Source organism: Mustela nigripes, chromosome X (genome assembly GCF_022355385.1).
Source record: "Mustela nigripes isolate SB6536 chromosome X, MUSNIG.SB6536, whole genome shotgun sequence".
Taxonomy (NCBI): domain Eukaryota; kingdom Metazoa; phylum Chordata; class Mammalia; order Carnivora; family Mustelidae; genus Mustela; species Mustela nigripes.
Window position 1 is genome coordinate 96,516,910 of NC_081575.1, and position 27,305 is coordinate 96,544,214.

Genomic DNA, 27,305 nt, shown 5'->3' on the forward strand with positions numbered 1-27,305 from the left:
AAGAATATCTCAGATAGTATATTAAAGAGCAATTTCAGGGGCAGTACCTGGGTGGCTCAGTCGGTTAAGTGTCAGCTTCGGCTCAGGTCATGATCCTGAAGTCTTGGGATTGAGCCTCCCTCAGGTTCCCTGCTCAGTGGGCAGTCTCTTTGTCCCTATGCCTCTTTGTCTGCCCCTCCCCTTGCTCATGCTCTCTCTCACTTGTTCTGTCTCTCAAATAAATAAATAAAATAAAATAACAATAACAATAAAAATAAATAAATAAAAATCTTTAAAAAAATAAATTCAGATTACCATCAACTTTTTTAGTCCATTGTTTAAATACATAGTCAAGGGTGAAATGTGAGGTATTTTGTTAAATAATGTGGAATTAACTTAAATGGTGGCTATTTATTATTGACCATCCTGGGGTCCACTATAAGACCTTACATAGTAATATTATAATGTTTTATTTGTTCATAGTGAGATATATTTAATGAATTCTATTTCTAAAGTATTTTTCACTGAAGCTGGAACTTTACCTCAGATCTGTTTTCCCCACTTTGATAATTAGCTCTTTATCAAGCAAAAAATTAACCTGTAGCCACTACACTTCCTCAAATTTCTATGCAGTATTCAAATTTTCTCCCAAAGTTCTGTCTCTGTACTTACCTAGTTTAAAAAGTAATGATAATTGCTTGAAAATGTAGATTTATAATAGACTGTTGTTATCATTACCATCATTATCCCACTATAATGATGAGTAGCATCATTTTTCAGATGAATTACAAGGAATAATAATTCCCCAGTATTCACATTTTTGGTTTTAAAAGGTTCTATCCCCAGATTTACTATTAGAGTAGTAGGAGGGGGACAGAAGAAAATGGTCATCAGCTAACTTCTTAAATTTGTTAACACAAAGCTCCACCAAAGTACTTGTAAATGAACTAAGTTAGAAGCTAAGTTTATTTTGGTGATACTAAAATGTTTGCCATTATGGCATAAACTTGCACATACACGTATATGTATATGTGTGTATACACACATGATTACATTTATGTATATATTTAACTTATTAAATATGTACGGGTTTCCAAAGTGCTTCACAGACCTGAAAATAGCCTCTAATTAATTTGTTATAATACAACAAGCTATTTGGCCTGTTGCATCCACCTGATAAAGCTTAATTTATAGGTAACTTGCTTTCTATCTTGTCTAACTTATAGGATCTTTTCACAACAGTAATAATAATAATAAAAAAACAGTGCGAATTTCTTCTTTCTTTTGTACTTATTGAAATATTCAAATGTATATTCTAAAACTCCTCAAAATTCTTTGCCCACTGTCATAATTAGTGCACTTTTTTTCATATCCCCAGTTGTTTTAAAAGTAGAAATAATCCAGGATCCTTTAGTATACTTCCTTCCTTTAATTTTGTGAATTCATATTATATGTGGCCATTTCCTTTTCTCGAATGTGCAATTTCAGAATTGTGATTTGTTTTAAAATGAGTAATCTAATAATGTTACATTTCTTCATTAATTGTCTCAACATGACATCTTCTAATATTTTTTTCTTTCTGAAATGTTTTAGTTATTTTCTCTGGAATCATTTTCTTTATTTGACATCACAAAAGCTCCAACAATCATTTGATAGAAAATGTTCTTCATTCCATTAAACACTTTCAACAGCTACAGCTTCAATTTGCTTGCCATTTTGTCATTAATTAAATACATGAGAATGGTCTGATGAGGTAAATCATGGTGAAAAGGCCTGCTCTCTTCTCAGTTAATGGTTAAGTGCTACATTGGAAATGTCCTTAAAGTTTGACTAATTTTTAGCTGTGTAATTTGTCCTCTACCATCTTTCATGGAAAAATGGATATTTCTAGTTCCATTGTTGTTTCCTACTTTCTGTGTATAGTGCTAGTTATAAACATAAATGCAGTATTGTTATGTGTCTTTTCTTGGGAATGACATGATGTCATAATTTTCTTTATATAGTTTTAGGAAGAAAAAATAATCTAGTGATCCTGAGAACTCCTAATACAGTGTGCTTGGGTGTTCTAAATCAGTGGCCCTGATCTGCTCCTTCCTTTCCTTTCATTTTGTTTTTGTTGGAAATCACTGTTTTTCTATAAATCCAGGCTTATAACTCCACAAGATCAGTTCATTTGTTTCCTTCATATCCTGGTAGATGTATTATCTTGGATGAAAATAGAACTCAAATTTTACAGCTTTTATATCTTTTTTTTTAAAAAGATTTTATTTATTTGGACAGAGAGAGATAGAGGGCACAAGCAGGGAGGAAGGGCAGAGGAAGGGGGTAGAAACAGTCTCCCCACTGAGCAGGGAGGTAGCTGTGGGGCTCAATCTCAGGACCCAGGGATCATGACCTGAGCTGAAGGCAGACGCTTCACTGATTGAGCTTTTACATCTTTAGATCTTACAGATATGGTAGCCACATATGGAAATCCTTTTTCTTTAAATTAAATCTTTTATTTTCAGTGTTTTCTTCTACAGTTATTTTTTCATTGTCTGACCATAATGTCAAGAAAGATGATTGTGTGTGTGTGTGTGTGTGTGTGTGTGTGTGTGTGTATTTTATTAGAGGAGTTTTAAAATGGGAGATTGTCCAGTCTGCCTGAAAGTTTCAATAATACTCTGTTATTTAAGCACATGACTTACCTCTTTCACTGCAGTCTTGCTCTAAAGTGATAAACAATTTTTAACTATGTGGTACCAGAATAATAATCTGATGAGGTTAAATAAAATAGGTCGTGATTGATATCCTAAGTACAAACTAAAAATGAATTATCAATTGAAATTAAGAATTGTAGAATTAATTTGTGAAGATGCTCACTAAATAAAAGTACGATGCATGTTATGAAATCTTCCCAAATTACAGTTGATTGGAAATATATTTCCATTTTTATCTTATACTTTTAGGAATTGAATTCTTGTTACTGAATATATAAATTGTGTTAGATAGATTTTCCCAAATCTACTTATGTGATGTGTTCTGACAAAAAAAAGCAAAAGCATAATCTTTATTTTTATTTTCTTTAGAGAGAGACAATGAGAGAGTATCACACACACACAGAGAGAGAGAGAGATGAGCTAGGGGGAGAGACAGAGGGAGAGAGAGAGAGAGATTCTTAAGCCGGCTCCACATTCAGTGCAGAGCCTAACACAGGGCTCGATCTCTGGACCCTGAGACAATGGCCTGAGCCGAAAATGAGAGTCAGACAGTTAACAGACTGAGCCAGTCAGGTACACCCACCTTTTTTTTTCCCATTTTTTTTTTTTAAGAGTGAGTGCAAGAGAGAGAGAAAGCAAAAGGGTAATTTGAGCAAAGAATTATTCCTCTTGATGTCACAGTGTATGTTAGTAAAGGAAATATTCTGAGATGTTCATAACAGATACCTGTTTATCATTAATTTCCAAAATGTATTTACTCACAGGGTAAATATATTTTTCACATATAATCTTAATTTATAAAGAAATTTAGATCTCTAATTATATTAGAACAGTACTATAGATGTGAGAATTTTTCTGAAAATGCTGCCTGTAAATTATAATAAAATTCCAGTTTTCTGTGATATTCAAAACCAATTTTTCCCTTTTAATGATTTTGATTGTGATAATCATTCTAAGAGTATAGACACTCAGCCTCTCAACACTGTCTAAAAACTTGATATAAATATGAAGTCCATGTAATACTTTGCATTGAATTGTAAATTGCCAAACTTTCCTTTCATGTATTACATTGTCCTTCACATATCCTGGTGACGAATACAGGTTCAGTTTTGGGTTGTGTTTTTGTAAGTCATTGTCATTCTTGTTGTTTATGAATCATGTGTGGGATTACTTGATGCTTTGTGTAAATCATCATCAGAAGACCTGTGTTTCAGTAATCACTTAAGTTATCTTGGCTTTATTTTGCAATGCCAGGCTACGAGAGGCAGCTTTGTGGGGGCAGTCTTTAAATTACAAAAAAAAAAAATTATACCAATGAGAAATAGAAAATTGAATGTTGAGTTGTACAAGTCTTTTGTAGAGGAGGGACCCTGCAACTTAAGTTTCAGTAACTTCACACCAGTTCCCCCTGCCAAAGTAATTCTTACTCTAACAACATTGGGTTTTTCCTTCCCTGAAACAGAGGATACACTCTGCATATGCCAAACCCAATCTTTGCTAACATGGTTCTCATAGCCTGGAATGAGAACCCATTTTCTTATTCTCTACTGCTCTGAAACCCCTTCTCAGTCATATGTAATTTAAATTATGACAATTTATTTAAAGTTTACCAGATTCTATAGCAGAAATGACTGTGCCCCTTCTCTCTTATCATATAGCATGTTTTTTATTATATTACATATATTTCTTCTTTTTAATTCTAGTTTAATTTATATGTCTATGTTCTATCTTCCTAGAATAAAAGATCCTTAAGAATAGGGCAATAGTTTTGTTCTCACTATACGGTATTGACTAGTAGATGCAGAAGTGTTTTTTTGAGTTGGATTCATAAACTAAATACTATTAATGCACAAAAGAGATGAATTTTCTATCTTGTTTGACCAATCTCCATGTGGAGGACATGTTTATTTTGGAATCATAATTTAAGAGGAAGTATAGTTGTTTGGAAGACATGGAGTTAGCTACTTCTTATGTATGTTACTTTGGACAAGTCAACATTTATACCCTCATTTGTGAATGAGGATGATAAACTTGTATCTTAGTTTGATTAGGTGATTAAATGAATGTATGTGAATTGTTGGATAAGATGACACAGATACCTGCTTTGATGGTGATGATGATGAGGATCATTTCCTTCAGTGTTCTTCTCTTATCCTTTTAGTATAAAAAGTTAAATGAATATGTGTATAATTTATTTTTCCTCTACCTTGAGTACTAGACAAATGAAGATTTTCAAAAACATGTAGATATATATGGTTGCAGATGCATAATTCAGGCACTCTGTTCTGAGTATCTTTTATTTTTTTTTCACCAATCTCTTTTTTTAAAATTTAATTTAATTTTATTTTTTTCAGTGTTCCAAAATTCATTCTTTATGCACCTCACCCAGTACTCTATGCAATAAGTGCCCTCTTTAACACCTACCACCAGGCTCGCCCATTTTTTCTCATCAATTTCTACCCCCAGTTTCTACAATGATTATGAAACTTCCATCACTTTCATTTAGACTCCTCCTCAACCCTTTTCTCTCTCTTCTTTATAAGAAAGAATGTCTTTCTTATAAATAAATAATACATAATGACACAATTTGGAAGTAAATATTTGTGCAAACTTGAACAGGTATTTTTACATACACTATAACATCTGATCTTTTTACCAAAGCCAGTGTAGTTGTCTACTGCAAACATGAGAATTTTCCGAGGACTACTGATAATGCTTCATTACTGGATTGTCATCATCTTCCCCAGTTTAGAGAGGAGAAAATTGAGCTTTCAGAAAGGTTGGTGCTCAGGTGGTAAATCAGAGCCCTGAAATTTAAAGATTTATTTATTTATTTATTTTAGAGAAAGAAAGTGTACACACATGTGCATGTGAACAGGGGGAGGGTTGGGGTGGGGGAAGAATCTCAAGCAGGCTCCTCAGTGAATGAGTAACTTGAGGCTGGGCTCAGCGAGGGTCCATCTCACAACCCTGAGACCATGTCCTGAGCCGAAACCAAGAGTTAGATGCTTAACCAACTGAGCCACCCAGGTGCCCCCAGGGCCCTGAAGTTTGAGTTCAGATTTCTCTTAACAGTCTTCTGTTCTGATTTACACAAAGCATCAAGTATGGAGCTCTTTCTGCCTTTCTATATCAAAAATTATTTTTTTGCCTTACCTTTGGCTTCTGAAAAATCAGCACCCCTCTTACTGTCAGTATTTTTTTTTTCTGCTGCTTATTGATCTTTGCTCTTCATTCTTTCTTGCTTCCCACAGGGTTTTTCTAATAAAATATCTTCTTATTTAAAAAAATCTCTCATCCTCTGACTCCTTTTACATAGCCTTAATACGTGTTCGAGTCTCATTGACCACATTACATTATATGAAGAAATAATAATTCTTCAAAAATAATTTAAACTGGGGGCACCTGGGTGGCTCAGTGTGTTAAGCCTCTGGCTTTGGCTCGGGTCATGATCTTGGGGTCCTGGGATCGAGCCCTGCATCGGGCTCTCTGCTGAGTGGGGAGCCTGCTTCTCCCCCTCCCCGCCTGCCTCTCTGCCTACTTGTACTCTCCCTTTCTCTGTCAAATAAATAAATAAATAAAATCTTTATAAAATAATTTAAACTTCAGATTAAGATTTCCTGGTTTTTAAGCTTTATCCTTGGAAAAGCTAAGTTCTGCTCTTACCACTGACTGTATTTTAGCTATAGTGCTCATTGACCAGCTAATGTACGCTTATTAGAACTTGCCTCATTTGACGTGTCTCAAAATTGACTTTATTGATCTCTCCCTCATTTTTAAAACTCTTATATCACTTGATTGAAGTGGCACCCTTTCTCTTCCCTGTGTGTTCTGCTTCTCCTTCTCTCGAACTCTTCCTCTTCTTTCTTTGGGCTTTCCTTCTTCTCCATATCCCTTAAATTCTTGTTTTCCCTGGCTCTCTCCTGGCCCTCATCAGGGTCCTCTAATGTTTGAGTGCACTAAAATAAATGCTAATTGTACAGGTACACAGAGCTTTTAAAAAAAAGTATTCATGTATGTAGCTATATATGTGTATATATAGCGATTAAAAAATCAAATTCATTTAAAGTATTACTGAATTTATAATCACATTCTCTCATGGGTTTCCTTAATTACTAGATTATGGGTTTACTAGAATAACTATTATAGATAAATAGATAAACTACTATCTGTGATTCTCATAAACTTAACATTTTAAAGTTTCTTTTTGTATTGAAAAATTAGAGTTTTTTTTCATTTAGGACATGAAGTTATTAAATAACTCATTCCTACCATCTTTTCCATTTATATTCCTGCCATTGTGCATTCATTCTCTGTTTATGATTTCAGTTCTCCCAAATTCTTCATACCATTTAATACCTCATCTGAATACCTGTTTTCCCTCAATCAGTAGTATTTTTAAAACTTCTCTTTGCTTAATATACTACTTAGAACATTGAAGCAGAAGTAACACAACTGGATTAACTAAAGTGAAAAAAAAAAGAAAGAAAGAAGTTTGTCATTCATATGTAGGGATGTCTCATGGAAGCTAAGGACACGAATAAAATTTGTCTCAGAAATTGACTAGAACCTGTGTTTTGGTCACTTTCACCAGCTATTTATTATTATCTCTTGGTATCTCATGGGGTTGTAGGCAGTTGTTGGCTGGCTCTGCTGTGGCGTGTAAGCTTAACTGGACTGGACATCCAAGGTGGCTCAATCATGTCTAGGAATTGATACTCATTGTAGCTGAAAGCTCACTTGGGATCGTTCACTAAATCACTTACCCACCACTTCTTTATGTGGCTTGGGCTTCTCAAACCATGTCAGTTGGGTTTCAAGAAGGAAAATCTTAGGAGTCAGTGTTCCAAAAAGGTGGAAGTTGAAACTGCTTGTCCTCTTATGGGCTTTTCTCATAATTGACAAAACACTATTTTTGCCCTCTTATGTTGGTAAAGACAATCAAAAGGGCAACCTAAGTTTGAAGAGGTGAAGAAATTCCACCTCTTAATGGGGGAGTGGTAATAAGAGCACATAGTATTTTACAAAGCCAAAAAAAAAAAAAAAAAAAGAGCACGTAGTATGGGAACTGTTTTTATAGACATCGTTGGAAAATGCCCCATTTCCTTTAGCCTGTGTTTGAAAGCCATCAGTATTTTTGTTTTTAATCTCTCTCTTTGGCATTTACTTCTGTCTTCTCTTTCTAGTCATTGACCTTTGCTGTTCCCCAATGGACACTGTAAACTGGGGACTTCATAAGTACAGTCTGCTAGAATATGTGATGATTCTCATCACGCACAGAGGCTGGCCAGACTTTGTTCTGTCATTTCTGAGAATCTGATGGACCTAATCGGACATAAGCATTGTCCATGTTTTAATTGTCTATGACTTGGGAGTGGCTAGGTTTATGGGGAACAGACATTGTTGGTATTGACCTACCTTTTTGAGGGAGTGAGCATTTTCCACTTAAAATATCAAGATTATAACCCCTCCCCCTAAAGCATCTGCTATTGCCAGTGATGCTTACTATTTATTCAGATTTCTGCTTTAACATTACCTCTCTGATGACATCTGTTGACTTCCTTGTTAAGTGTTACTCTGTCCTACCTACCTCCATTAAATTTTATAGATCCTTTATCATTTATAACTTTATGAATAACCTTATTATGCACTTACATAGCCCCCAAACTCCATGGTTTCTGGAGAACAGCATATACCTATATACAAGGGAGTAATTCAACCAGTGAAGATAGATATACAGTACAAAAAAAAATATATATATATAGTATGTATTTGCATGACTCCTTGCTCTTAATTATTTTATGTCAGAATTGTAATTACTTAAGTAATTCATCATTACTTTGTCTTTATAATTGTAGGATCAATATGTTAAGGAATGATATTAAGGCATATGTGTACATTTATAGACTTGCATACTAATTATCTTCTTCATCACTCAACGCATTTTCTTCAGATAATTTACACTACTCATTGCAGGATTGTAGTTCTCTGTGGTAACTAACTGCTGATCAAACTGATGTTATTTTCTAGTAATATGTACTGGAATTGACTCCAGTTGGAATAAATTTGCTTATACTAATATGCATTATATGAATTGTTTTACCTGAAAATTTTATGGGCACTCTGGTGTAAGCTAATCCTTTTCTTTTCTAACTTACTTGTGATAATCTGACAGCAGCTGATATTTAAATTAGAATAATTTGACAACTTGCTGATTTTTGCTGTAAGTGGCAGAAAGAAGTGAATGGATTTATTGTTTTGGTCTCTGCACACTACATGATTTGACTGACTCCTGAAGCAGGATCAGAAGTGTACAAGTCAAATACAGACACACTTCTGAATAGAACTTGATCAAAAATGTCTACTCAATAAAGAAAATACAACAATTTTCATAGTTATTTAAGATTTAAAAATCAGTCTCTTTAGGAATATCTTAAGTATCCAAGAGACAAAAGGCAAGGCCAATTAAGGGATTTAAATTCACTTTTCTATATCCATAATTTCCCTGAAATTTAACTGAAATATAGTGCAGAATGACTGAGTAAATATCACAGTGAATATTATCCACATGGAACTTTCTCATTATATCTTGTCCTGTGTGTGTGTGTGTGTGTGCACGTGCGTGCACACTAGTGCTCAGGTTTGTGTCTGTATGTGTATGTGTGTGTCTCTGTATGTATATATATTGTTTTTGGTCAGATTTGAATGTAAATTCAAAGATAAAAGAATATCTGTCTTTCATATTAGATATAAACAGATATTTCCTTCCCCAAATATCTGAAATAGCTATGCATTATCACTGACTCGAAAGCATAATTTATTTTTCATAATAACCCAAATAGGAGAGAAATAAGCTATTTCACTTTTGGTAACTTTTGGTAAGTAAAAAAAAAAAAAAAAAGAACTATTGTCATTCTAAAGGAGGCTACATTGTAATAATGCTTTAAGAGAGTTCCTGAATTTCATCTTCTTGGCAAGTGAGTTATTTTTTGCAATAACCTGCAGAGCGTGTTGACTAATAATGCTTTCCTCCCAACAGAAAATCCAATCAGATTTGACAAGTCATGAGATCAGTTTAGAAGAAATGAAGAAACATAACCAGGGAAAGGAGACTGCCCAAAGGGTACTATCCCAAATTGATATGGCACAGGTACATATCTTTGTGTAAACTAAGGAACTTGTTTTAGTTGGGTATTAAAACACAATATGTATTAGACAATTTGGTTATTAGAAAAATTGGGATTAAGGACATTATTTGAAAAATATAATACAATATATAAATAATATAGATTTGGGGGGTTGTACATCTTAAGGATAAAATATGTTAATAAATTAACTTTTATTAAGTATCACATTAAGAACAGCTACTGAATTCTCCCAAATGTATGCATGCTTTGTGCTATAAAAGTAGAAAAAAAATTGCTTTACTTTTTTTTTAATCTTGTATATCTTCAGGAATAAAGAAAAACTTGTTAACAAAAATATGACTGCTTGTTGTTTGGAATTTTAAATTATACGGGTGCTTTCTTTTGTTGTCTTTACAGAAAAAATTGCAAGATGTTTCCATGAAGTTTCGATTATTCCAGAAGCCAGCCAATTTTGAGCAGCGTCTACAGGAGAGTAAGATGATTTTAGATGAAGTGAAGATGCACTTGCCTGCATTGGAAACAAAGAGTGTGGAACAGGAAGTAGTACAGTCACAGTTAAATCACTGTGTGGTATGTATTTCTGGGGACAAATACACAGTTACTCCTTGACTTTCCTTATTAAGCAGTCTGTGAAAAAAGAAAAGAGGTATGTGATGATGATCCTCCTTTGTAATAGAAGATTGTTTCAGATAACTGTAATAATTGCTACTATGTAATTTTAAGGTTAAGAACAAAATTTAGCACAGGTGTATTGAGAGACAAGAACTTTTTTCTGAAACAGTAGCCTTTGAATACATCCTCTATAGGTGTCTTTTTTTGAATCTGTAGTTCTCAAAGGACTGTGCAGAATTTAAGAGGAAGTCCCTTTGTTTAATTTTTATAGTACTTTTTAAAAAAGATTTTATTTATTTATTTGACAGACAGAGATCACAAGTAGGCAGAGAGGCAGGCAGAGAGAGAGGGGGAAGCAGGCTCCCTGCTGAGCAGAGAGCCCGATGATGCGGGGCTCAATCCCCAGGACCCTGAGATCATGACCTGAGCCAAAGACAGAGGCTTAACCCACTGAGCCACCCAGGCACCTAGGTCACAGATTAAATGAGACAATTTAAAGACAAAACAGCTGGCAAAGGGCAAAAGCAGGATTCCAATCCAGGAGCTCTTGCTCTAAACCCTAGTATCTTTCCATTCAATGTCAGTGGTAGGTATATATTCAAAGACAGAATAAAAATGCATGGGGGGCATATGATTAGCCTGTAGCATAAATCTTCACAGGATTGTGGGATGTTGAGCTGTGTCCTTTGTTGCAATTACTGGAAATGTGCCAAGTCAGATGATGCCTCTGGCAACATAAGGCTGAATTATGAGGGCATCTACTAGAGTAATACAACTGTTATTATAACTCTTTGATTAATATGGGCTAAGAGTAGAAATTCACATAAAATAGAAGCACTGAATATTATTAACTTAAAAGGTAAAAAAATGATATCTAGTTAGTACTTTGTCTTGTAGGTATTGTTTCTTGATTTACTACATAACATAAATGTAAAAGAAACTCTTTAGATGCATTTCAGTCATATTATTATGAGTGATAATGTATCTTTTAACAAAAAAATTTGTAGATATATATAGATATATTTCTTTGTGAAATTATGAACTATGTTTATGCAATGACATTTCTTCATAACACAGGCTGCATTTTAGTGACATTGTTGCTATAAATATTCTTACCCTGAAAAAGGAAATTTGAACATAATAATGTACACTTATTAGCTGATATTAGATGAGCAACATGAGGGATTTATAGGAAGATATCTCTTCTTAAATTTTGTAAAAATAATTGAAAGCAAATGACCCAAGTATACTATGGTCTTGATTAAATATCTTCCCAAAGGGACAGCTGTTCCCTTCTATGAACCGGTCTCTAATGGTACATCAGAAAACTGGTCTGCTAGTAAAGATGAGGTGAAAACAACCCTCCCTATAACCAGCTGTGATTGTGCCTTGACTCTACAGGGAAACCTTTTCAAGTTCATGCTCAGTTTGGTTCAGGTTTAAATGTCAGGAGCAATTCAAATATCTTTTCTTTACAACTTTTATATATTTTTAAATTACTTAAGATGCCCTATTGCATATACTGTAATCATTATCTTTGCTTTCAAGAAATTTTTGTTTCATTAAAAAACGTCTTCCCTGTAGGACTACAAATAAATATAAAGGATATTTCGCTCCCTCAGTGATAAATACTTTCTGTGCATACTGAATGACATGGTGTTAATGGCTAATGCTACTTTGAACTAGCAACACAAGGGTAAATCATGGAAATTTTTTTTAATGTCTAAAGAGTAAATTATTTGGACAAATATCTCTGATTCCAAAATTGACATAGTTTATTCCCTCCATACAGTTACTGATTGAATGTTTCTACATACCAAGATATTTATGTAATTTCTAAGATAAAAAGTAAAATTAAGTAAAAAAAAAAAATCAACTGGAAAATGCAGACAAGAACTCCAAATTATTGGTAAAGGAATATTAACAAAAAACAACCATCAAAGAAGGGATTAAGGTAGAAGTAGATTATGTATGTAGCTTTAATGAAAAAAGATATTTGCTCAGCCTTTACAAAAAGTGTTTTTAGGCATTGATTTTAAAGTGAGAAGAGAGAATAAACCCAAGTTTTGTTCTAATTACAAAGAAAAAGCAATTACCTACTAGTAACTTTATTTCTTAGTACCAATCAAACAGGTCATTGTTCACAATCACCGCTGAACAAATTAAAGCAACAATGTATAATGTAAACTCATATATATCTGCCTACATATATATACCTGTACATACGTGTTTGCATGCATGCATTCATGTATACATGTATCTTTCCAGGAAAGTACTTTGTGTGATGACGTGTATCATGAGGCTTTGTTAAAGCAATGTACTTTTGTTAAGTAATATATGTGTTCTTCAGGGTTGTGATATATATGTGAGTTTTTAAATAATTTTTTTGTGTCTGTCTATATTGATTTAATCAGCTGCATTAAGAAAATACAATTGTATAATGTAATTACCATATTTAAAATTACCTTCCTTCCTTCCTGGGGTGCCTGGGTGACTCAGTGGGTTAAAATTCTCTGCTTCGGCACCAGTCATGATCTCAGGGTCCTGGGATCAAGCCCCACATTGGGCTCTCTGCTCATCAGGGAGCCTGCTTCCCTTCCTGTCTCTCTGCCTACCTCTCTGCCTGCTTGTGATCTGTCAAATAAATAAATAAAAGTAAAAATAAATGTTTAAAATTATATTCCTTCCTTATATATGACTTACTATATGTTGAAATTATGGTCTAGAAATTTAGATGTTTCATTCCCAGTAAAATGTGTGAAAACAGCAATGAATAGGTCTGTCTTGTTTTTGTTGTTGTTGTTGTTGTTTGTTTGTTTTATTTGACAGAGAGAGAGAGATCACAAGTAGGCAGAGAGGCAGGCAGAGAGGGGGCGGAAGCAGGCTCTCCTCTGAGCAGAGAGCCTGATGCAGGGCTTTATCCCAGGACCCTGAGATCATGACCTGAGCCAAAGGCAGAGGCTTAACCCACTGAGCTACCCAGGTTGCTTGGCCTGAATGGGTCTGTCTTGGCCAGCACTGTTTGTCTAGTGAATCCATTACTATATACTGTACTAGGCTCTCAATAAATACCTGGTGAAAGAGTAAATTTTATAATATTATGTAACATTTAAAATAGGAATCATTTAACTTTTAGGAATAATCATTATCAACTTGGATTGTAAAACTGTACTCATGATGTATACTTACTTTAGTAAGAATAACTATCAACTATGCTGCAAAATGCTACTCCATTAAAACTGTAAACATGGAATGGCAATTAAGGTGATCTCTACCTCTCTTTCTTTTTATCAACTTTTATAATGTAATTTGTACACTATGGCTGATTATTATGTTTTGTTTTATGTTTGAACTTAGAACTTGTATAAAAGTCTTAGTGAAGTGAAGTCTGAAGTGGAAATGGTAATAAAAACTGGACGTCAGATTGTACAGAAGAAGCAGACGGAAAACCCTAAAGAGCTTGATGAAAGAGTCACGGCTTTGAAATTACATTATAATGAGCTGGGAGCAAAGGTGGGTGTGCACAGGAACCACAGACGAGGGCTACTTAACACTTTCTTCGAAATGGCAAATCACGAGGCAGTAATGATGCACAATGTCTTAGAAAGTCTTAATTATTTTTTTCTCAACAGATAGATACATATGTACATTTATGCATAGTCAGGGATAGAGATAGATTGATTCCCATGTGCAGTTCTTATTAAGAAACAAAAAATTAATCAATAAGGATCTTCTTTCCAATCCACATTAAAAGATATATACAGCTCAGGGAAGTTTTTATTGGCCCATCAGATAATTCTAAAAGCGTTTCTTTGTTCTAAACTTAGCCTTTTCATTGTATAAATTTACTTTGATGACTTAAAGGCTAGAGCCCTTTATAAACTAATGAACTTACTTACATTTAGATACAATGGAGTTGACACATTCCACATAGACCACTTTAGGTGTAATAGAGTTGTCACATTCCATAGAAGTTATTTCCCTGTATGGCAAGCCTTGCATAATCCACCACATTTGGCTAATAATGTAGAATGGATAGCCAGTTGAGTCCTATTGCTCCAAGATTATGTTTTTGTATTTTTGTCCTGTAACAGTCTAATGGCCAATTCCATGTTACTGTTAATTAAAGATGTTTTCATCTTTCTATTCCCTTTCCAAAACAGTGGAATGACTAGGATAGTTATCTCAATTCCCTCAAATCAAATATTCTCTGTATAGTTCTCATAGATTTAAACTCTTATGGTTCAGAGTAATGATAGTAATCATACAAAGTAGTCATGAAGGCATGGATTGTCAACGTCAAGGAGTGACCTGTACTTTTCTATGCTATAATTTTACATTACTCTAAACTTTCTAAAATATTTTTTGGTGCTTATCTAAGATTTAAAGTATTAACGTAGTAGTAAAATAATCGTTTCTCTCATTAAAAAGTCATGATAACTTAACACATTATGTGGTATTTAAGGGGATGTGTGTACTTTATTAATAAATATCATGCTTATTTTCTTAAACTTATGCAAATAAAGTTACCTATATAGTACTGGTATTTATGGCCATTTGTGAATAAATACAAGTTTAAGTACTTTAAGCAAGTATCTTTAAATAAGGAGTATTGGGGGATGGTTTCACTCTCCTAATGCTTAGTGAGGAAGGATGAATAAAATTAAATAAGGATCAAAGCAGAAAAAAATAAAAATGCATATATTTTAATTTCATTCTGACTGAAAGAGCTTTACTGGGATCAATGACAAGACCAGAATATATTTTAAAGGCTCAGGTTCTCAACCTTATTAAATATAACAACATCAGTGAGAAAATTGTCACTTCATCTTTGACACAAATGTAAATTTGTGTCTGTATTTGTAAAGTAGCCATGTAGACACAGATTTCTAACGTTTCGTTCTGCAAGCAGACTGTTGGGTTGAGTCTTAAAGCTACTAATTGCAACTTTCTTTTCACTGAGAGGAAGTTAATTTTGAGATTCAAATGGAAATCTGGAAATTACTATTGTTATTAGTTGATAATCTTTATTTTGATATTTTGAAAACCTTCAAATTTATATTTCACATGTCTTGAAAGAGATCTTACTGTCTTGTTGTGGCAACGTATTTTATTTCTCATTGGATCAAAAAGTAGGGAGCATTGATATACGATAAATAGTAGAACACCAGGATAATCTTGAAATAAAACACATTTCACCTGCTTCTATAGTCCACCAAGCTACCTGTGGAATAAAAGACCCTTGAATACTTCTGGAGAAGTTTGTCATTGCGGTACAGATAATCACAGAGGACAAAGTTGTACCTCCACTTGGTATCTCCTTTAGTATATGTAGACCTTTACAGGTTCCATTTTTCCTATATTTAACATCATCAAGTGAAGAATATCTTAATAATAATCCTTATGCTACAACTTGTTAATTTCTAGAAAGTTATTCTCTATACTTACTCAAGAGTTTATAATTTGACCTCTGTCACTTTACACTAAAAGAATGTATTAATAGATATCTTTTTAATAAGATTATACATATTTGGGGAAAAATGTAGTTTCTTTGTTTCTTCAAATATAAACTATTGTCTGGGCCTTTTTTCCCTTTTGTCTTGAATAATTTGCATAAAACCTTTGCCTTTGCAAGAGTAAATTTTACATGAAATAGTCATTGAATTTAAAACAATAAAAATGATGTCAGAAGACTCTTAGTGCCCCAAGTTAATTATACTTAAAAAGTGAATGACTCTCCTGAAGATGTAAAGCCCTATTTAACCCTGAAAATGCACTTTTGAAAGTTTGTTTATTTAGCCATTTGGTGCTTAATAATATCATTAAAGCAAAATGAAAGAGTACTAAGAAATCATGCTTTGCTTAATAACATGACAGAATACAGGAAAACATGTAGGGGAAGATTTATTTTTGAAATAAAGATTTAGAAACATTAATAATGAAAATATATAAAATATTGTAAGTCAGGTATTCCTTCTCTAAGAAAATACTGTCTGCATCTAAATCTTTAAAGCACCTTAGCAACATTAAATTGTATTTGTTAGTATCAACTTACCTTAATGGTTCCAAGAACAAAAGTTGAATTTCTTGTATGGCTTCTCTGTGCTGATTTTTATGGAAATATATGTAAGTAGCAATAGTTCTAGCAGCCTCACATACATTTTCCCATGAACAAGTGACTGCTGAGGCATTGTACTGCAGGTGGCACTCTTTTAAGTGTATCCAATTTCCACATACACGCACACACAAAAGTATAAAACTCAATCTTCCTTAAGATGGCAGTGTCTCCTGTTTTATTAAAACCTATTTAACTGGATATAAACAAAATAGAATAAATAAAAATCAATAATGCATTAGCTCTGGGAAGATAGGATTTCTTCAAAATATTGAATTTGAAATTCTTTTTCTACCAATAGGGCAGAGCAAAAAATAACTATGCTTGGAAACACACTGTAAGGTATATATAAATTTTTCCCACACACAACTAAAAGTCTTAGTCAAAAGGGCAGATGTTTTTACTTCCCTGAAGGGGGAAATCTGTAAAAAGAAAAAAAAACTGAATTTGCAACCTCAGCAACTAAACATTTTTTTTTAATGTACAGACACCTCTGTTAAAGAAACTAATACATTTTATTGAGTATTTGGAATTTATATCAAAGTTTCAGTGTGTTTATTTTGGTTGTACCATTTTAAATTCTTTAAAGATATGCTTACTTGTGCATTTTTCATGCTTATGGCTGGATTTAAGATTTTATTTATTTATTTGACAGACAGAGATCACAAATAGGCAGAGGGGCAGGCAGAGAGAGAGGAGGAAGCAGGCTTCCTGCTGAGCAGAGAGCCCATCACGGGGCTGGATCCCAAGACCCTGAGATCCTGACCTGAGCTGAAGGCAGAGGCTTAACCCACTGAACCACTCAGGCGCCCCATATGGCTGGATTCTTATATATTTTTTTTTTGTGTGTGTGTGTGTGTGTGTGTGTGTGTGTTTGCAAGTATGATAGTGTGTGTATAGACAGATAGATTGATAGAGTGAACAGAAGAGTTTCTGGGCTTTTTATTAAACCAACCAACCTAGACCCTGAACACATTATGTTCAAATTATAGGCCCATCTAGAGAGGTGGTGGAAAAGTACAAAGTTGTTAATCCTCCATGTGAGAATGTGGAAGAATTTGATTTTGAAGGGTTTTATTTCTGGACACTGAGAACTAGAACACAAAATCAGGCCATGATTTTTTCTATTAACAAGGGTGAAAATCTTGTTTTGGAATTTATTTTTTTTTTTACCCCCGTTGGATGGTAAAATGTGTTTAAAGGGGAAGTGGTTTATTCTTCATATTGTTTCTCCACAGAAGTAAGACATTTTATGGATGCAATGACAATAAAATTGGCCATTTTAATTACAGAAATAATTTTGCCTCTTGAAAGAAACCATATTCTTTCTCCATTTTGATTTCTTACCAGTAAGAGCAACCTCATTTGTCTATAGAAGATTATAAACTTTGCCTATCCATTTCACAGATCACTCAAGGTTTTCTAAAAGAAATCTGTCATTTCTTCAGTTGTACTTACATCATTCATTATATTTCAAAAATGTGACCATAAATTATTTTTATTTGTACTAAAGAAAATAATTACAGCTTTTTTTCCCCCCTACTTGATATAGGACACAGTTTTTGGAGAAAGGATCTCATCTTTCCTAGACTGTGTTTATTCACCATTAGTACTGAGACTATGGGTTTTTTCTAGAAAATTATTTTTAAAATGGAGGAAAAAGGTTGTTTTAAAATGACAGAAATATTAAAGTTCCTATTAAGTGCTTATACCTAACCCTGAATTTAAAGGATAAACTAAATTACATTTTATTATCATTCTTTTCAGGTGACAGAAAGAAAGCAACAGTTGGAAAAATGCTTGAAATTGTCCCGTAAGATGCGAAAGGAAATGAATGCTCTGACAGAATGGCTGGCAGCTACAGATACGGAACTGACGAAGAGATCAGCAGTTGAAGGAATGCCGAGTAATTTGGATTCTGAAGTTGCCTGGGGAAAGGTAAAACCCGTATCACCCAAGGTTATTTTTAACATACAAAGAAACACACAGTAATGTGAGTTTATAAGGAGTTATTAATGTGCAACAGTAGTGGAAATATAAGCATTATCTTGTTTCACTTTCCCTTTCCTTGGAAATTCATCAGTAGCTCTTAATTCTGCGTATTTCGGAATCATGGTAAAACTAGTGGGCAGCTTTAGCAAGAATCTCCCCAAGGCTTGTTTAGAATTAGGTAGGTTATGAATATAAGTCCTTAAAAGCACATTCATCGTTCGTCAGAAAGTGAATCCAAAGATGAGTTCAGTGTTCCCTAGCTTGTATTAGGCAGACTGCTCACGGCCCCCATCACTATGACCAGGGCAGGGATGTAGAGACTGCAGACGGTTGGGCTGGACAGGACTTGCAAGAGTAGCAGATTGCTGATGTCATAATTAAAAAAAAAATCTCAAGGGGTCCATGCAGCCACTGTCATTTCTACCGCTAAAGAGCCTAGACTTTCCTTTGATCCAAGCTGCTAAGTTCTTGCTCTGTCTCTTGACAGTCAGTCAGATATTTTTGCTCAGCTAAATTGTAAGGTCAGGGCACTCATAGCTTCATATTTTTTTCCAGTCGATTCATTATTAGATTACTTGAAAGTGCATTTATATAAAACAAACAGCCAATATTAATAATGTATTTTCACCTTAAACTTTGCTGAGACATTGGACCTTTAAAAAAAATTATAGCTGCACTCTACCCCATTGTTTTATTTTAAATTAGTGAACACTTGCCTGTATTGGCGAGATGTTAAAAAGAACTGTGCTTTATTTTTAATTCAACAAAGCTATTTAAATTATCCAAAGTTGGAAAATTTTAATTGCATTATGTAAAAATTTATGATCATACATTTCCACCAAAACTGAAAGTTGATTTTCTCTATGTAGATTCTGAAGATCAGTAGATGTAAAATGTTGTTACATAAATATTTTTCAAGTAAATAGTAGTGAATGATTTCTTCTTCTTCCCTCTCCACATAGATTTGTTGGTAGAGAAAAGATATTGAATTGCATTTATTTGCTCAGGATTGTATACATTGTGAGAGTATTTTAACAACAAGTACAGAGGGTACAGTCTAAAAATTAAATGGCCTTATTTTCTTTCCTTATTAGCCAAATAAGTATTATGTTTTGTGTGTGATCGTTTGGTTTGAACCAATGGCAATCATATACTTAGATGCAGGCTAGGCTGCTGTAAGAAACAAGCAAAAAGTATCATGGCTCCAAGAAGATAGCAATTTATTTCTATCTCACTTAAGATAGTTTTGGATAGGGGAAGTAGTTTTACTCCATGAAATTCTCTCAAGAAGTAGTTCCCTTTTATTTCATTGCTCTACAGTCCTCTGGGTATTAGTATTCTTATGGCAAAACTTGCTCACCACCACACCTCCCTCCCAGCCCACAAAAGGAAGGGAAAACAGGAAGTGGAGGGCACCATCTCTCTCTTAAAGATGTGATATAAAAGTTCCGTGCATTATTTTACCCATCTTTCATTACCAGAATTTAGTCACATGATCATATTTAGCTTCCAGGCAAGATGGCAAAAGATGGGTCCTAACTGGGTGGACGATGTGTTCTGCTAAAATGATGTGTGAATTTTTTTTGAGAGGGAGAATACATTCTGGGGGACATGTAGCAGTTTTGGCTGCAGCAGTATCATCCCTGTGTTTTGCATCATAAGATAAAGGTAGAGAAATACCAAGGCCTTTGACTCCTGGTTTTCACTCGAATCATGATCTCAGGGTCCTGGGAAAGAAACTCCCCCAGAGTGGAGCCTGCATAATATTCTCTCTCTCTCCCTCCTGAACTTTGCTGGTGTTCTCTCTCTCTCTCTCTCTCTCTCTCTCTCTATATATATATATATATATATATATATTTATATATCTTAAAAAAAAAAAGTAGAGAAAGACCTCCAGCATCTGTTTCTCTTTATAAAAACCCATGTCCTACTGATGACAGTTTCTACTGTTAAGTTCTCATAAACAAACAAGAAGGCCCAGACAGTACTTATGATCTATTAGAGGATGAAATAGAGTAAAACATGCAGGGGAAAAGAGTAGTATGTGCAGAGGATGCATGAAAATCATCTATGCTTTCTTCTCAGTCACCCTCCCCTTAAAACACCCTCCCCTTCAAAATATCTCTGATTGTTCATACCCAATTTAATGGGTATATTAGTTTGCCAGGTCTGCTGTAACAATGTTCCACAGGTAGCTTAAACCTCAGAAATTTATTTTTTCCCTGTTCTAGAGGCTGTGAGTCTGAGGTCACAGTTTTGGCAGGGTTGGTTGGTTCTGAGGCTTCTCTTCCTGGCTTGAGAATGGCTGTCTTCTTCTGTCTTATACAATCTTCCTTTTGTACTTGCCTGTGTCTAAATTTCACTTCTTATAAGGACACTAGCCAAACTGGATTAGGACCCGCTGTGATGACTTTATTTTACTTCATTGCCCCTTTAAATTTCTTGTCTCCAAATCTGGTCACATTCTAAAGTCCTGGGGTTAGGATTTCATCATGTGAATGTTGAGGGGACTCATTTCACCTCATAAGAGTGTGGTAGCTTTATAAATATAATTTGGAATGCTACCATAATGGAGCACAAAGTAATCGAGCTAAAAGTAAAGGGGATTTTAAAAATTCTGACTACAGGGTGCCTGGGTGGCTCAGTGGGTTAAGCCGCTGCCTTCGGCTCAGGTCATGATCTCAGGGTCCTGGGATCAAGTCCCGCATTGGGCTCTCTGCTCAGCGGGGAGCCTGCTTCCCTCTCTCTCTCTCTGCCTGCCTCTCCGACTACTTGTGATTTCTCTCTGTCAAATAAATAAATAAAATCTTTAAAAAAAAATTCTGACTACAATGTACAACTGACTGAGGTGAAATTATGAAAGTCTGCCACACAAGAACTCTGAACTCCACAGTCCTCATAAGGTCATTGAATAAGTCACCTAAGGAGATATTTTTGCATTAGCTTCACCAAAAAATTCCTTAAAATATCATACTATCATATAATTCACTTGACAAACAATTCTAGATTATTCTTCTCGTATTAAAAGGCTTGAGTGGTCTGGAGATATGTCAGCTTATTGGGTCCATCTGGAAAGTATTTTCCATAAACCAAAGAGCAATATTATTTTCAGATCTAATAGGGGAAAAGTATGGAAAAAATGACATTTCTGTTTTTATATAATAATTTACCACCCTTTCTGGGTCTTTCAAATCACTAATCTGCTAATAATATGCTCTAAGACCCCTTAGTGGTAAAGTAAAAGCATACACATTTGCATCCAAATTACATAATTTGTTTAATGAATTCACTTGGAAGGTGCTGAGAACTTTTTAAAAACTCAGTCATATAATAAAAAACATGTGACCTACAGATCTAAAGCAGTCACATTTATGATAATTGTTTAAGAGGGAAAAAAAAAATCAAACTCATGCATGAAACCCCATGATTCCTTAGTACATTCTGATTTCACATGCTGTCTTGGTAGATGGAGAACTTGACTCCAACTGTTAGTCTTGTCTGCTATTTTAAAGGAGAAAAGTCACTTTTTTTTTCAAAATAAATTGAGTATTCATTTAAATGCAATACATTGAATGTACTTGCCAATCATTCCAAGTATTTTTGACTTGGAGAAAATTTGAATATGAAGAGTCAGTTTATTTTTAAAGTGTTTCATTTATTTCTACTGAATTTCCTTAAGTTATGTTGATCTAAGAAAACCGTATTGATTTATATATAAAATACTCAAATGTCTAAATAAAAATCTTATACATCAAATTTAGTTACTAATGAAGTATTTACTTGACCTTTAGTTTATTCAAACAGAGCATACCTTCAAGTATATTGACTACAATTAAATCCTTTGAGTTTTACTTCTACTCTATTTTCTTAAATATTTTATTTATTTATTTGACAGGGAGAGGGAAAGAGCAAAAGCAGAGGGAGCAGCAGGCAGAGGGAGAGGGAGAAGCAGGTTCCCCACTGAGCAAGGAAGCCTGAAGCAGAGCTTGATCCCAGGACCCTGGGATCATGACCTGAGCCAAAGGCAGATGTTCAATCAGCTGAGCCACCCAGGCACCCCACTTCTACTCTATTTTAATTACACTTATTTATTGTGTATCTAGTTCCAGAAAAAAATTATTTAGAGTGGCTTATGGAGATACACATGATTCATCTGGTCAAGGACAAATAAATTAGGAAACTAGAGAAAGGGAAAATTACAGTAGGAAACTTTTCACAGAACTATGTCCAGAATATCCCATGGAGAGAAGAATAGGCAGAGGAGATTAAAGCTTCAAAATCTGGCACCAAGCTGGGGTGCCTGGGTGGCTTAGTGGGTTAAGTGTCTGGCTCTTTGTTTCAGTTCAGGTCATGGTGTCAGGGTCATGAAATCAAGCCCTGCACTGGGCTCTGTGCTGAGCACAGAGTCTGCCTGAGATTCTTTACCCCTCCCGTGCCCTTCCCCTCTTTTCTTCCCTTGGAGTTCACTTGTTCTCTCTCTCTCTCTCTCTCTCCCTCCCTCCCTCAAATATTTAAATAAATAAAACCTTAAAAAAATTTGGCACCAAGCTTAGTATTGGGCAAAATAAAAAGTAAACATACTGGGGCGCCTGGGTGGCTCAGTGGGTTAAAGCCTCTGCCTTCGGCTCGGGTCATGATCCCAGGGTCCTGGGATCGAGCCCCGTGTCAGGCTCTCTGCTCCGTGGGGAGCCTGCTTCCTCCCCTCTCTCTCTCTGCCTGCCTCTCTGCCTACTTGTGATCTCTCTCTCTCTGTCAAATAAATAAAATCTTTAAAAAAAAAAGTAAAAATACTTTTTTTTTTCTGTGCTAAGAACAGTTAACCTGAGATGTATTCCGTTAACATTTTTTAGGTGTACAATACTATATTATTAGCTACAGGCAAAACATTGTACAGCAGATCCCTAGAGTTTATTTATTCATCTTGTATAACTGAAATGGAAGTAAACATGCTTCTGAGATTCAAAGTGTTCAAATTATTAAAACTATCATTAAAATAGTTTTAGTGTACTAGTGAGAGTGTTTTTCTAAAATTCACATACAGAAGAAAACTTAGACAGGATCATAAGTGAGATAGCACCTTGATTAATATTCTTATAATAAACATAATAGGAAGGTTTATGTTGCCATTTTTCTCTGAGCATACTTTTGTGCAAACCAATGCCATGAGCCTGACTCTGGATTTTCCATTTCTTCTTCATGAATATCAGGAGTTTGGCACTGTAGGGTCCTTTTGATAGGCTAACGACGTTGTAAAAGTGAGTTTTCCCAAACAAAATCTCTTGTTTAGGTTTTACTCCTGTTCCACGTTCTGTAGTAACATGTTAGAAACCATAGGTGTTAGAACACATAACTTTCCCAAAGGATACTGAGTACTATATGAAACATTTCAAGATGTTTAAAAGTATAATCTACTTGGGGAAGACTGTGAACCTGTGAATCTCTTAGGTATCTCAGATCAGATATTTGGTGGTCTCAAGAAGAGAATAAATGAGAGAAGTTCCAGAAGTAACTAGGGTGGTGGTAAGGCTGATTAGCTGGAGGCACAGCTGGAAGCAAGAAAAACTGTTCTGTCAGCTCCAACCGTATGCTCATGTTTCCACATTGCAGTTACAAGGGAAAAAATGAATATATTTAAAAGGTAGTCTAAAGTTTTAAAAGGTTAAAAAAAATTAATTCACTTAATGGGAAGCAGACATTTTAGAGTAAGAACAAAAATGAGACAAAAGTTTAATATGGGAATTGAATTTATACTGTTAATGCTAATTTGAAATTCCTAAAGCTCAGTAGTCCTTTCCCTGTATTTTGAAATTCAGACAGTCTCCCTCCATTAGAGTGGTGATAAAGAGGGAAAAATTAATATTAAGATTTTGAGGGATGCCTGGTGGCTCAGCTGGTTAAGCATCTGATTCTTGATTTTGGCTCAGGTCATGATCTTAGGGTCCTGAGATTGAGTCTCATGCTGGGCTCTGAGCTGGGTGTGGAGCCTGCCTAAGATTCTCTTTCTCCCTCTGCCCCTTCCTGCCCTGTGCTGGATCGATCTCTCTTTCTCTCTCTCTCAAAGAAAAAAGATTTTGAAAGAGTAGATCACTCCTAGCTGCATGGTCTGGACAACAGAGATAGTTTGAGGAAATTGTAACTGTCATGTGTTTGATGGTTTCAGGATCAGGCATTTTTCCCCTTCATCCCTTACAAATCGCTGTTAAGGGAGTTTGCCAGGTTGAGATCAGAAACACTGATGTCTATAGAATAGAAAGAGACACAGTGGAAGGAAATGGTAAGATGAACTAGAAGAGATTAGCAGCACCTAGGGATTTTGAGTAGCAGCACTGCAGAGGATCTCTGAGCTGTCACGACAGCTTCTATCTTCTTGGACTCATGCATGGGCATTAACAATTTCACTTGCCAAGAGAACAAGGAAAAATGTGTGTTTTGTTCACTGGTGTTTCCCCTGCACATAAAATAACAATGACCCATAGTGCATGCTTAGTAAATATCCATTCAATAAAATAAATTGCAAATTAAGAGATGACAATTAAAACATAATGGCAAAGCAATTTTTTTTGAGAGAAGAGAAGAATGCTAATGTGCTTCTAATATTATGGTAAGTTGTAGAACAAATGGGAACGTGAACAATCATCCAGTCAAATACTCCCATTTTATAGATGCAAAAAGGCCTGGCACACAGCAAATCTGCAATTAAAATCCAGTACTATCTTTGATTTCATTAGCTTTCTCCCACTATAATTGTTGTTGGAAGTTGTATTTTCTAGTAATTTTAAGGTAATCTAATTCTAAAAGTGACAAAAAGTTGTCATTCACAATAAGAAAAACATACACAATGACTAAATTTAAAGTGCAGATTAAATAAATCTGTGTAAAAATAACAAAATGAAAATCCTGTGTGCATTTGTCTTAAAATCACTTTGATTATTTGGATATAAGTCAGTTGATTCTCAATATCCCATTATGGCTTCAATTATTTAACATATGAATTGAGTACAAAAAATAACTGTAGGAAAATAAATAATTATGTTATTAAATAGAAGTTTATATATCTCTGATCATTATGTTTGGAAAATGTAAGCTTCAGCAAAGTTGAATCTATATTTTCTAATTTAATTTATTAATTAAATTAATGTTAATTAATTTAATTTATATATTATATATATTTAATATATATTTTCTGATTTAACCACTAACAGATTTCATGTATTCCCAATTTAGTTTCAATAGTGAAAAATTCAAAGCCACTTAAATAATTCAGCTACATGAAAGCCCTTTTAATATTCACAGTGTTATATAAAAATTAAAATGATCAAATATAATTCCATGGAAAATTATTTCGGTTCCTTAATCCATCAGCATTTAGGATATTTTCTATCTCCTATTTTTCATAAATTGACCATTAGATTTTATTAACAGTAGCGTCAGGATACCAAGAGTTGCCTGAAACAATCACACATACATACAAATGTTGAATTCAGTTGTGTTAAATATGCAAAATAATTGATGTCTAAATAGCCACTTACGTAACAAGTCATTGTGATTTTCACTTTGATTTAAGGGACATATTTTTATAATATTCAACATGAGGAAGAACAGTGATGAGTTTTCTCAGTTATCTTTCTGCTGTCACTTCAGTCCTAAAATTTAGTGACAATCACCCAATAAAATCTTGTGACAGAATGCATCATTTTGTTTGCCAATTGGTTCTCAGCATTGGCTGCACATTATAATCACCTGGGAATATTTAAAAGGCTATCAGTGCCTGGAGCCTACCCCCAGATATTATGATTAAATTGGCCCAAGTGTGGTCAGTGTCTAATAATTCAGCAAAGTTTGTGAACCACTAAATAATGCAATACGAGTACTCTTATGAGATCTACATTCAGCTTAGTCAACCATGTCCTGTATTTTTTTTTTTTTAACAATTACCTTTCACAGTTTAAAGAGATCTGGCCTCTGGTCCTAGATTATCTGGATAATTGCTTCAACTCATCACTCCTCTTAGCTATAAAAGCATGAGAACTATTACTTATTTCTAAAGTCTGTTACACTATCATCCCCATGAAAAATTACGTATCTTTTTTTAAAGCAAGCATAGTAATTTATCTGTGAAGTGAAATAACACTAGCAGACCATTAACTTGGTACAATGAATGCATCAAGCAGCTGTTACTTAGAAAATAGAACATCTGTTAAATGCCATTGGAGTCACTATTCACTGTCATTATAGTTATAGCTGTAATTTCTGTTCTGCACATTCTGCTTTCATGAAATTCTTCTTTAATAGACAATACATTATTAATAAAAAGTCAATACACATTGCCATAAAATCCACTATTTAATGTTTTATGTTCTTTTTGAATCTATCATTATATTATTCCTTCACATTAGCCTAATAATAAAATATGTCCTAAACCTCTAGCCATGACAGAAATGTAGGGACCTGCAAAAACACTATCATATTTTATCACATTTAAGACATTAGATTGTATGATACACCATTGATTTAATTACAGCTGTTGTAGATCAAAAGAAACACAACCTTAAACATAAATACAAATTCTTTTTTTTTTAATTTATTTATTTTCAGCATAACAGTATCATTATTTTTTCACCACACCCAGTGCTCCATGCAATCCATGCCCTCTATAATACCCACCACCTGGTACCCCGACCTCCCACCCCCCTGCCACTTCAAACCCCTCAGATTGTTTTTCAGAGTCCATAGTCTCATGGTTCACCTCCCCTTCCAATT

General features: G+C 34.4%; 1 protein-coding gene across 1 annotated transcript in view; it reads left to right on the plus strand.

The window, feature by feature from the left end:
- DMD (dystrophin) overlaps positions 1-27,305 on the plus strand; it is a 1,970,015-nt gene that overhangs the window by 705,042 nt on the left and 1,237,668 nt on the right. Inside the window, exons 31-34 of the mRNA XM_059385278.1 lie at positions 9,718-9,828; positions 10,223-10,396; positions 13,796-13,951; positions 18,321-18,491. Coding sequence (XP_059241261.1) covers positions 9,718-9,828; positions 10,223-10,396; positions 13,796-13,951; positions 18,321-18,491 — 612 coding nt within the window. The remainder of the gene's footprint in view (positions 1-9,717; positions 9,829-10,222; positions 10,397-13,795; positions 13,952-18,320; positions 18,492-27,305) is intronic.